At 34.5% G+C, this 12,650-nt stretch overlaps 1 protein-coding gene across 37 annotated transcripts in view; it reads right to left on the bottom strand.

Annotated features, from left to right (window-relative positions):
* Nucleotides 1–12,650, bottom strand: part of LOC125660393 (basic salivary proline-rich protein 1-like) — a 57,206-nt gene that overhangs the window by 38,601 nt on the left and 5,955 nt on the right. For 25 of the 37 annotated variants that reach the window (XM_048892202.2, XM_056149574.1, XM_056149573.1 and 22 more), the window contains exons 3-7: nt 10,038–10,090; nt 5,349–5,402; nt 4,933–4,944; nt 1,640–1,689; nt 994–1,091 (exon numbers count right to left, since the gene is read on the bottom strand). In XM_048892202.2, the coding sequence (XP_048748159.2) occupies nt 994–1,091; nt 1,640–1,689; nt 4,933–4,944; nt 5,349–5,402; nt 10,038–10,090 (267 nt within the window). Of the gene's footprint in view, nt 1–993; nt 1,092–1,639; nt 1,690–2,389; nt 2,470–4,932; nt 4,945–5,348; nt 5,403–9,262; nt 9,316–10,037; nt 10,091–12,650 lie in introns of those variants that run through there. The other 12 variants (XM_056149567.1, XM_056149571.1, XM_056149588.1 and 9 more) reach the window with 5 other exon arrangements.

Raw genomic sequence — 12,650 nt, 5'->3', positions numbered from 1 at the left:
CTCTATTTTGTATTGCTTATAGGAGTCATGAGATTTATCACTGTTCGTTATCTTCACATTTTATAAGGCAGTTATTGCGTTCCCTAAATATACAATTGGGCAACTTGCCTTGTAATTTGAAGTAATCGCGCGAGAAGTCGCAGTTTGTCTTATGTCGAACGTATGATGTCCCGGTCTACAATTAAGTACATACAGAATAGTCGATGTCATGTTAATTAATAAAATATCTCTCATTCCAAATGCAATGATTCAGAATATAAAATGTAACATCTCTTCTCCCATGATTCTGTGGCGATTTAATTCTTCGTTCATATTTTTATTTTTGAAGTTTCTTTCATCTAAAACCAAGTTTTTTAAAAATGAAATGAACTCTAACTCAATTTATTTGACAGAAATGACGTTTTTCTCCAGAAGTCGTGACAATATTTTTGAGATAAAATCTATAACTTTTTCTCTAGAACTCGTACTCAGATTTTTATAATAAAATTCACAAAGTTTTTCTCTAGGAGAACTCGTACCCAGATTTTTCTGATAAAATTAACAAATGCAGTCAAGTGGAACTATCCTCGCCATGGTCGACAATAATCAATCATTCTGCGTTACTCGACGGAAGTACGTGTGCGACGAATAAAAATAGCATGCCATACAAGAACTGTTGTGTTTGTCTGTTCAGAATGTTTTGGGAGAGAATTCTGTTGTTGATATTATATAGAACTTAAAACAATAAACAATACATGCAGCATGCCAGTATACATCGTTGTAAGGTCTATCAAATAGCTGCATACTAAAGACATTGAAAAACAATCCAATACATTTACTCGGCCTTGGGTGAAAATCTAGAACAATTATGGGTGAGCTTCTTGTAACGACTAAACCCAGATCTGCCGAGCTATAGGTGTGTTTCTTTTGTTACCCTACTGTTCCTTTCTACATTCAAACATACGGTTACCTGCTACGTGTAAATAGTAAAGAATGTACATGATAATGACCAACCGGAGAATCGAAATCATCGAATTCGTCCCAAGCTTCATAGTCATCATCCGATCCGGAGTCCACGTCATTAGTGGAAGGTACGGGTGGTGGATGCCTGTCTGTGTAACAACAACACGATAGTTAAATAATACATCTGCAGGGAATCTGAACTAATTGTTATAAAGTAATTTGATTTTATACATGTTTTTGAATTAGTTGTTACATTACAGTCATGGAAATTTTCTTTTTCGTGTTTAATTAAAATAATCTTTATTTTTAAAGTCGGACATACAAAAAACATTGAACATAAGCTACATGTATATACTAGCTATTTATCAACTTGCAAGAATGTTGTCGCTAGGGGTGTCCTTTTGTGGGAGAAAATCGGAGGAAACCCCAGACTCCGAGCGAGTGACCACCATACCCTCTTACATACAACCACAACCGATCACAGAACTCGGGTTGCAGCGGTGAGAAGCCAGAGCGTTAACCACTACGCTACCCGGATGTTTAAACACGAAAGATAATTTATCACAGGCCTCACTGTTTTCTTTTTTACTTAAATGCAATTGCTAATCTGTTACATAAGATAACATCAACGTTGTTGTTTACTTAGAGCTGGACAAAATCCGTCTGATAAAGTTGACTTTAATTTCTTTCGCCTTACCTTCTATTCGTGAAGGGATCGGTGGTCTGGAGGAGGTGAACGTGGCTACTCTGTAACAGACAATACAGAATATTACAAGAGAACATTGTGGGGAAAGGTGGATCTTTAAATTCGTTGTTTTAAAGAAATTTGATGTTTATTTTTTAATTAGATGCTTTCAAAATATACTTGAATTGTTTGCTAATTTTTGCGAAAAAAATATTGTTCTTGAAATTCATTTGAAACCATTATTTCATGGAAAATAAAAATTTCTTAAAATTAATAAATACATTTACATGCTTTATCTCACAACCTTATAATCTCGAAGAAAGATAGAAATAAACTTCATTTGCAGCCTAGATTAAAACTGTGTATGTTTTCCCTAGTGTTACCATCTCCATTTTCAACTAAGGATTGGTAAGTAAATTATCCTACTGTAGCCACTAAATCGAGCTTATTGCAGTGGCAGTACATTATATGATTTATTTACCCATATCTATAGGAGACAAAAAATGCCGAAACATATTCGAATTAATAAAACACATCTTTAAAAACTATAGTCCTTTTCCTGATGAAAACAAACATTTTAGTTAAAGACTAACGGTAACTTGATCTGCTTTAGTACAAGGAACGCTCAAAGTTAGATTATACACCTACTAAATCATGCATAGTTTGCACTGCAGTTGTATTTTCGCTTTTAACAGAATTACAGTGGCTGCATAGTATTACAACAAATCAATGAGTATCAAATGAGGAAAAAGAGCTACTCACATCCTTTTAATATAAACTGACATGATTTCTGTATAATCCATTCAACAAATATTGTCCTGATCTTATGATATGTTTATGCATGTACAAATGGCCAAAGCTGAACATTGATCTTCAGTTTATCATCATTATGTCACCGAATATGTAAAACAGTCTGCAGTATTAGGTCAAATACCTGCATAAACATCAAGGACTGACCATCACATGGAGATAGTTGTAATCTATATTCAATGACAAGTTGATGGAAAAGGAATGATAATATTTATGAAGGAAGTTATCAGTAAATTTTCTAAACATATTCATTTCACCAAAAATTTATTATATATGCTGATCATGCAGACACGTACAATTTGACATATCTCCGCAATTAAAGGATTTTCGCCAACCTTCGGCTAGCAAATTTGTGTTCATCATATAATTATAAAGAATCCAAAATTAAGAATGGAAAACCTCTTGCCTAACACACAGGGACTAGGCCCGTTTTGGGCCCGAACTCTGTGACACCATATAGTATTACAGAATTCGGGCCCCAACGGACTTAGCCCCTGTGGCGTGTCACTTATCCATGACTACACGAATCTAATCAATAACAAGAGGCACATGGGCCACATCGCTCACCTCAGTCCCATTGGCCCATATTTAAAGATTTTCCATATATATTCGATTGAAGATTTTTAATGATTTTTCCTATACAATGTATATTTGTATGTAAAACTTTGATCCCCTATTGTGGCCCCAACCTACCCCCGGGGGCCATGATTTTTACAAAATTGAATTTGCACTACGTCATGAAGCTTTCATGTAAATGTAAACTTCTTTGGCCCAATAGTTCTTGAGAAGAAGATTCTTAAAAATTTTCTCTATATATTTGTATGTAAAACTTTGATCCCCTATTGGGCCCCATCCTACCCCCGGGGTCATGATTTTAACAAACTTGAATCTGCACTATATCAGGAAGATTTCATATAAATGTAAACTTTTCTGACCCAGTGATTCTTCAGAAGATTTTTAATGATTTTTCCTATACAATGTATATTTGTATGTAAAACTTTGATCCCCTATTGGGGCCCCATCCTACCCCCGGGGCCATGATTTTAACAAACTTGAATCTACACTATGTCAAGAAGCTTTCATGTAAATTTCAGCTTTTCTGGTCTAGTGGTTCTTTTCAAAAGATTTTTAAATAACCCCACCCTATTTTTGTGATTATCACCCCTTTGAAGGGGACATGGTCCTTCATTTGAACAAACTTGAAAGCCTTTCACCAAAGGATGATTTTTGCCAAATTTGGTTGAAATTGGCCTTGTGGTCCTAAAGAAAAAGACGAAAATGTAAAAAGTTTACAGACAGACGACGGATAACAGGCGATCAGAAAAGCTCATTTGAAGTTTCAGCTCAGGTGAGCTTAAAACGATAAATGATCAAATCTGGGATCCAATACCAACATGCAACGAAAAATTAAAATCAAATTTAAAAAATGTCATTGAAAATATTTTGATTCGTAACACCAAAAAAAAAATTAAATTAAATCATAGCCATACGTTATACTTTATTTTTAAAACAACGACAAAAACCACCTCATGCAAATAGCTTACCAAATCGGTGACCCTATTCAAGATCAAAAGCATACCTACTTACAAAAGTATCATTCTAATTCACAGAAACCTTTTTAAAACAGGGTTTAGTTTTCCCATCAAATCTACGATCGAACTCAGTTTGTTAGTTCAGCATCAACAGAACATGTCGCAATGTGTATGGTATATGTATATATAATAATATTCATGACTATATGTTCCCTATGTCCATTGATACCTTTAGTTGCTGATCAGCCATGCTGTACGTTAATTACAATTTTTAGGGACCCATTATTTGGCAATTAATTAACTATCTGTATGCATACATAACTGAAGAAGCTCATATGATTTAATTTCAATGGCAGTAAAAGAATTCGAGTTTGGAAATCCAAGCGTTGATTTTCCACATGTGTCACACTACATGTAATAAAATTGTTTTCCACAAAGTTATGGTAATATGAATGATTCTAATTCATGTACAAAGTTATGGTGATCTGAATGATTCTAATTCATGTTACACCTTTTTGTTACAAATCTGATCACTTTTGTCTCTGATAGTGTTACTGCTGAAACAGTGAACTGAAACAATGAAGACGGATCGATGGAATACATTTCACTGCATATCTCTCACATAATGTATACATATAAATACCATTATTAGTTCTGAACATTTTCATACAGATCAATGTAAGTTGTAGCTTTCTCTCCATGCTAAATGAAGAAGATTGATTTCAGGAAGAAAAGTCTTGAATTCTGAAATACGACAGGACTGTGAAAGAACAGAGCCTTTCAAGATTCAGTGCACCAATGTATGAAAATGACGTCACAATTACAACATGCCCAGTGGATTAGTTGTGCACGGAAAAGCTATGATTTCTGCGATAAATGAATTCGAGTTATGTTAAAAACGCAATCATTTGTCAAATATGAATTATTAGTGCGTACTCTCACAGACACATATCATATACTCACGGTCTCTGTAAACTGATTGAAAATCAAATTAAGATTTTTAAAAATTATCGCCCAAAAACGAGTCTTTAATGATCAGGCTTAGATTTCTCGGAAAAATCTCAAACTTAAGTTTGAGTATTCTTTTATTTCAGCAGTCAAAATTTGAGCAAAATATCAGACTTCGGTTCAACTTTCGAGAAATCCCGGCCAGATCCGATTGTGTACATGTGTAGCATTTCTTTCTCAAACAATGAGTGTTCGTGACACTTTTCAATTTATGGTTCGGGTATAATAGTGCCAATCCAATCTTGTCCTTATCCATAAGGAGTGCAAAGCAAAGGAAACAATTCCACTAATATATCTGTACAGTGATGATAATAATAACAACGATATAAAATTCTATCAGTCTATAGCTTATTGTTTCAGACCATACTTACGTGGGAGGCGTTATGTCTCTGTTGGGGATGTTTCTGATGCACTTTAATAATTCACTGAAACATTAATATACGATTTGCATTATAAAAAGACATTGAATTCTTTCATCGCGTATTGTATTTTTACATGAAACCAATCTTCGATATGAAAATATTACTTTCAATCAAACAACCATATTTAACTTGTGTTTTACTATTACAGAACATCTACAAATATTCTTTCTCAGAAATAATTTCGCATTCTCCAATGTATTATATAAAAAAGCTGTAAGTTATTGCTATATTTACTTTATAAAAAAAATGTAAAACGGTTCGACACCGACCGCTTGTAGAAGCTGAAAACAGCACCCAGTACGGTATATATAGAACCGTTCTAGTACAAGCATAGCGTAGAACAAAATAAAGATGCATTAATTACCATATATATATATATATATATATATATATATATATACACAAAGAAAGAAATTAAAATTGTTATCAGTGGATTATTACAGAATTGATATTTTTACAGAATTGATATTTTGTTGCTCCTGTCGTTGATTATGTTAAGTTTATATAGTATTACATGTATGCATTTTATGCGTAAGGTCAAGGACGAGTGTATAATCTGTTTGGTTTCAGAAAACTTAGTGGTATTCCTAACTATAAACAATAAATTATGAACAATACGGTATCCCTCTAAGAATAGCGCCAGTTAGCTACAAAAAATACGGTATCCCTCAAAGAATAGCTCCAGTTAGCTATAAACTATTTTCCAGCATGAAATGAGTGAGCTACATATATGCAAATCAGGAAAATTTATGTCTATAAGGCGGAATTCATTTGCTCCCATGTACAAACATAATTCATTTTTAAGTGTATACACATTTATAGAGTAAGAGTTTTCAGCACGGGAATTACAATCGAATGATCATATGAATGTAAAATTGAAGAAAATACTCTCTTAGTTACCCCCATGAAATACAATGTACCCCCCCCCCCCCTAATTTTCTTTAATTAAGATCATAGAGTCTGAACTATAAATATTTGTATGATCAAGAAAATACATGTAAATAAGCATGCGTTTGCCATAGGTAATGCTACAAACAATGATAATACTACAGTACATATGCATTTATTTGACCACATTTGCACACAGGGGTTATAAAAATTGTCTTGTTCGTGTGAGCTTACGAACTTGCACCTACCTGAGACTCGGTGCAAATTTACTTACAGGAGTATTTTTGAATATATGAAAGTACTTTTATACAACCATAGTTACTAATATGAATATTTGTAGCATTAAGCAAACTTTCTGAATATTATATTACATAAAGCTCGCATCATAAAGAAGGTTAAAGTCTTTCTCTACATATGACTTGGGGCATTACACACTTTCATCTATAACTTGTCTTTTTATAGAGCTAAGCATTTGGATTTCGCGTTTACTGCATTGGATTCTAAAGAAAAGTTAAACGGTAACTCGAGCAAAAGTGTAGGCCAACAAAAATCCTGAATTATTCATAGAAGTTTTACGGAAACATAGGTATTACAACAAGAGGCCCATGGGCCACATCGCTCACCTGAGTCACCTTGGTCCATATCAGAAGATTTTCCATATCTATTTGTATGTAAAACCGTAGTCCCTATTGTGGCCTCAAACCTTTCCCAGGAGGCCATGGTTTTTCCAAACTTGAATCTACACTATGTCAGAAAGCTTTCATGTAAATGTGAACTTCTTTGGCCCAATGGTTCTTGAGAAGAAGATTTTTAAAGATTTTCCCTATATATTTGTATGTAAAACTTTGATCCCCTATTGTGGCCCCATCCTACTCCAGGGGGGGGGGGGGGGGCATGATTTTAACAAACCTGAATCTGCACTATATCAGAAAGCTTTCATATAAATCTCAGCTTTTCTGGCTTAGTGGTTCTGGGAAGAAGATTTTTAAAGATTTTTCCTATATATTTGTATGTAAAACTTTGACCCCCTATTGTGGCCCCATCCGACCCCCGGGGGCCATGATCTTAACAATTTATAATCTGCACTATATCAGGAAGCTTTCATATAGACCTCAGCTTTTCTGGCTCAGTGGTTCTTGAGAAGAAGATCTTAAAAGATTTTTCCTATAAATTTGTATGTAAAACTTTGATGCCCCCCTTGAGGCCCCATCCAATCCCCGGGGTCCATGATTTTAACAAACTTGAATCTGAAGGGCCGTAAATTACATGGAGGCGGAGGAGGCAGCTGCCTCCTCCAACTTTTGAGCCAAAAAAAATTAAAATTTAAAGTTCATTAGAATTTATGTTGTTTCCAATAACTAAGAACATGATACCTCCCTTAAAAAGCATTCCAAATCTTTCTTTTAGAATGAGTTAGTCAAGTAACATCTTAAAAGGCCCTAGAATCAAGGATTTTGCACGAAACGTGTTCAGTGTGCACAAAATGTGCTCAGCGTCTGGGGGCCTGGGTGGCCCCCAGACCCCCGCCTAATTTCCTGCCTCCTCCAAATTGAAGGTTAATTTACGGCCCTGATCTGCACTATATCAAAATAAAAAAAAAAAAACGGAAAAAAAAAAAAAAACCAAAAAAACTTTGACCCCTTATTATGGCCCCATCCGATCCCCGGGGGCCATGATTTTAACAATTTAGAATCTGTACTATATCAGGAAGCTTTCATATAAATCTCAGCTTTTCTGGCTCAGTGGTTCTTGAGAAGAAGATTTTTAAAGATTTTCCCTATATATTTGTATGTAAAACTTTGATCCCTTATTGTGGCCCCATCCGACCCCCGGGGGCCAGGATTTTCACAATTTAGAATCTGCATGATATAAGGAAGCTTTCATATAAATCTCAGCTTTTCTGGCTCAGTGGTTCTTGAGAAGAAGATTTTTTAATGACCCTACCCTATTTTTACCTTTTCTTGATTATCTCCCCTTGGAAGGTGGCCTGGCCCTTTATTTTAACAATTTAGAATTCCCTTTACCTAAGGATGCTTTGTGCCAACTTTGGTTGCAATTGGCCCAGTGGTTGTTGAGAAGAAGTTGAAAATGTGAAAAGTTTACAGACGGACAGACGGGCGGACAGACGGACGGACGCCGGAATACGGGTGATCAGAAAAGCTCACTTGAGCTTTCAGCTCAGGTGAGTTAAAAATGTGTATTACAAAAATGCAATCAGTTAGTGAGGAACAACAAAATATGAACCTGTGTCAATAGATCTACAAGTTAATTCTTTCTTGCATTTTGATTTTGCTATTTTGGATTGTACATATTGTCATGCAAAGGATATAAATGAAGTGCAATAAAGCAAAATAAACCAGCGACTGTATATGTACGAGTAGAAGCTATAACCTACAGTTTTAACATATAGTTCAGGCTAAATGCTTAAGATTATAACAAACACTATAATAAAATGAAAGTATCTGTGTACTATAAAGTACATACATTTGACTTTAAACTGCCACATGACCTTGAGGAAAGGTCTTGGAGTGCAAATTATTTCTATAAATATTCTGCGATCAAGTGCAATATTTTTCTAATTTTCCTATCCTCTTGATTATCATAAATATGTTCAAAACCAAACCATTTCAACGTTTCAAATATCTTAGTACAATCAATTCAATTCGTTGATTAAACTTACACAGATTAACACAGAGTAATCACCATGACCTCCTCGTACTTAAGTCGCTCTCTCATCAAACGCTCGGCATTCGAAATAAGAATTGAGAATCGAATCCGAGCATCCCGATTGCGATGCGAGGGCCATAACCACTGAACTATCACGACTAGTCAGATTACTAGATTACCTCTGAATTCTATTTGAATCTTAAGTAGAAAAATTTCATTTCTTTTGCGTGAGCAGTGCTAAATGAAATGAATATTCACCCAGAAAACTTCCGCAAACACCAAAATATCAAAATCCGATTTTGACTTACGATCTTTTAGCCATAGGGCACTTCAGCTTTGTTAAATCCAAATCTTCAAGTTGCTGAAAATAAGCATACTCATAGAAAGGAGCAGAAAGGATAAACTAGCTTCATGCATGTAAGTTCTCATGGCATAAAGAAACCTATGAATTATTTCACACACTAAAGAAGTTTTTCCCCTCCCTTTTTAAGCTTTCAAATTTTTCGTATTCGAAAAGTGTATATAAACATGCAGCTTTCTTTTTGCCATTGTTTTAAGATTTAACCATATCTAAAGCCATGCTGATGCAGGAAGGTGCAGCAGCCATTGATGTAAATTGTACATAGTTATATAGTATGTGTACATTGTATATACATGTAGATATAAATGATTTAAGCATGTCACTTGGAATTTTAAACTTCATTCAAACAAGCAGTCTTCCAGGAAAAAGATTACACTTGAATTTCCTAGTGCATCTTCGTGTTTTCTGAACACTGTTCTTCCGGGATAAAGTACTCCTAAGTGTCCCCTTTCTTCATTAGCATTAAAGATCGGAAATGTTTAGAAAGAGAGCAAGCGGAGGAACAGTGTTCAGTGTTCAATACTGTCTAGCGGGGAAACGTTCCTCCCTTTTCTTCTCATTTTCAACCACAGTAAATGTACTACATGCAATAATATACTGAATATGAAAATTAGTATCACATGAATATAACATGTACGTCGTCAGCTATAGTCACAAAACTAAAGAAAGAAAGAAAGAAAAAATAACGGCGAACATTTCCATGCAACACAAGTTTCACTTACGTTCGTTTATTAAGCGGACATCTCATTTGTGACAAATCCACATCTTTTAAATTCTGTAATTAGCAAGCTTATGTCATAAAGAAATTTGCAAATCGTGGTGCGTAATTAAAAACTATTTTAAAAAATCAACAAATCTAACCCAATGTAATAGTGCAAATTGTCGTTCTTTATTGCAGTGTCGAAATGAGATATTAGTACTGATCCGAAATTATCTCAAAATCTCGAGAACATCTACATCTCCTGATCGTTGAATCGGATTGGACACCCTAAGGCGTCTGACCGTCTTGAGCGACTTTAGCTAATGACTAAATCTAATGCTACATCTGTATGCGTTCAAAAAATCGTCTCAGTATTGTCTATACCCATTCGTTCATTCTTTATTTCCTCCCATGGGAGATTACATGAACAATAAAGAAATCAAATTATTAGAAAATTACACAATATGAAAATACATATCATAATTAGAAATCAACAAAGAAAACAGAAATAGGAGACAACGTATGTACATCAATTACAGAAGATGATAACAAGATTGTTGACTAAAGTGTTGTACAGTTGATGTGCAACTAGGTAGAATTAAACACCGGAAAAAAGACGTAATTTACTATTCATATGTGACGCAATTGTCTGTTGTACCATGCTGCAGCATACCTTAGAAAGCGAAAATTAAGAATATCCAAGCTGGATCCGTCATAACGAGAGATAGTGTTTGTGAGTGTTCGAGCAAATAATAGAAAAAGATAAAGGTCCTGAGGACAGAGACCGCAAAGTTCGACACTAAATCAGCATTTCTTTCTATCTGTAATCAATTGTTAAATGATTCATTTATACAAGAGATGCATTCTTTTTTGAAAGGTCTCCAAAATGTAATCTAAAGAAGCATCTACCTGATAGTTTTTAAGAAAATGTTTACCAAAAAGTTTTACTACAATATTGAGTAAATTTAGAATGTCTGCACATGAGCTGTTGATAGAAAAGGGTCGATACTCAAACATAGCAAGGTCTCAAAGAAAATGTCAAAAATGTGATTTTGTTCTGTCATGTCCCTATTATTCCGATTTACGAAAACCATACATCAAACGATATTATTTTACTCGACCATCCATGTTCAAACTTGTGCAACTTTTTTCAATAAGAAACAGAAAAGCATTATGTAATTTAGCAAGGTTTTTGATAGAGGCACTGAGCCTAAGAAGTTTATAAGATATTACAGTATATGTTTGTCCATCCTCCATAATTGGTCACGTGATTCTTTTCACATGGTTATACTTGATTATTATATAACTGTACCATACCAATGAGATGTTTCTCAAGGTTTCAATAAACTAAAAGAGAATATCGCGGCCAATCACCGTATCCCACCAAGCATCTCGGATAGCGACTGTTCCTAAAAAGGTAGTTGAGATGTGCTCAAAAATGTTTGTGAAATTGTTACCACATATGATACAGGATTTCGGAGAAGAGTAAGGAAAAGTCCATAATTTGGTAACAAATTTACAAATTTCTATTTCATGAACGTTAAAAGGAATTTGTCCAGATAGCTTGCGGAGGTCGTCCTGCTGTAATGGTATTGAATTGGACGAAGGATCTGAGAGCATCCGTTGACGTATTGAGTGTAGATGGACATCTGTGATTGCTGTTTTGACACTTCTTTTCCAAAGGCACTTTGGAGGAAAGTAACCATCTTGTAGAATACAGTAAGAGGTGCTGATGAAGTTATACTTAAAGCGATAACATCATGGATAAAACCGAATTGTTTGAGTTCGGGAGACTGCATGTAAGAAAAAAGTTGGTGGAGAAATGTCTTCTAGGTAAGGGTTTTGGAGTCCATCTCGCATAACCGGCCAAAAAATTGGAGTTTTCTTTTGTCTATCTCAGATGAAATTGGTAGTCAAAGTAAGGATTCACAAATGTCGGATCTAGTGTGTTTTGGCAGACTCATTGCATGTTTGCAAATAATGTGTGGAGGTAATTTGGACTTACGAGTTTTTCTAAAAACCAATTTTATATGTTCGTCTAACCTACTGAATTATACAAACTAATTTTCAAACTCTCATACATTTCACAAGGAAATATTTTATTCTGATGATAATGAACTTTGAAATATTTTGAAATCCTATGCAAAAATTGAAAACTAAGTCAGGTAGGGTCTGGCCGAAAATTACATGTACATTACTAGGGACTTTATGCTTATAACATTGATTTTATTGCATCTCTCTCTCTCTCTCTCTCTCTCTCTCTCTCTCTCTCTCTCTGATTTTGTTTTTTGATCAATAGTTCAAAAATTTGATTTATTTGTTAGAAGACAAGAGTATGTATTTATTTAATGTTGATTGATTTGTTGTGCTAATTTTAAGTTGACACCAACAAACAATCCGAGTTTATGCCAATAAATATCAAGCAAAGTTTAAGTGCATAAAGGTCAAGTTTAACACACAATATACATGTACATGTAGCTCAATAACAAGCACTATGACGCCAGTTTTTCTTTGTAATTTCATAATTTCCATAGCTTCAGTGTAGAAATCAAAAATATACTTTAAACAAAAAATAATATATACTACATAACTCAGGTGCGATTTCTTTGTATGAAATAGTAACCAGATTTTTCAT

The sequence above is a fragment of the Ostrea edulis genome, chromosome 9, assembly GCF_947568905.1.
Source record: "Ostrea edulis chromosome 9, xbOstEdul1.1, whole genome shotgun sequence".
NCBI lineage: Eukaryota > Metazoa > Mollusca > Bivalvia > Ostreida > Ostreidae > Ostrea > Ostrea edulis.
Note: the sequence above shows the minus strand (reverse complement) of the source record. Positions and strands in the feature narration are given on the sequence as shown.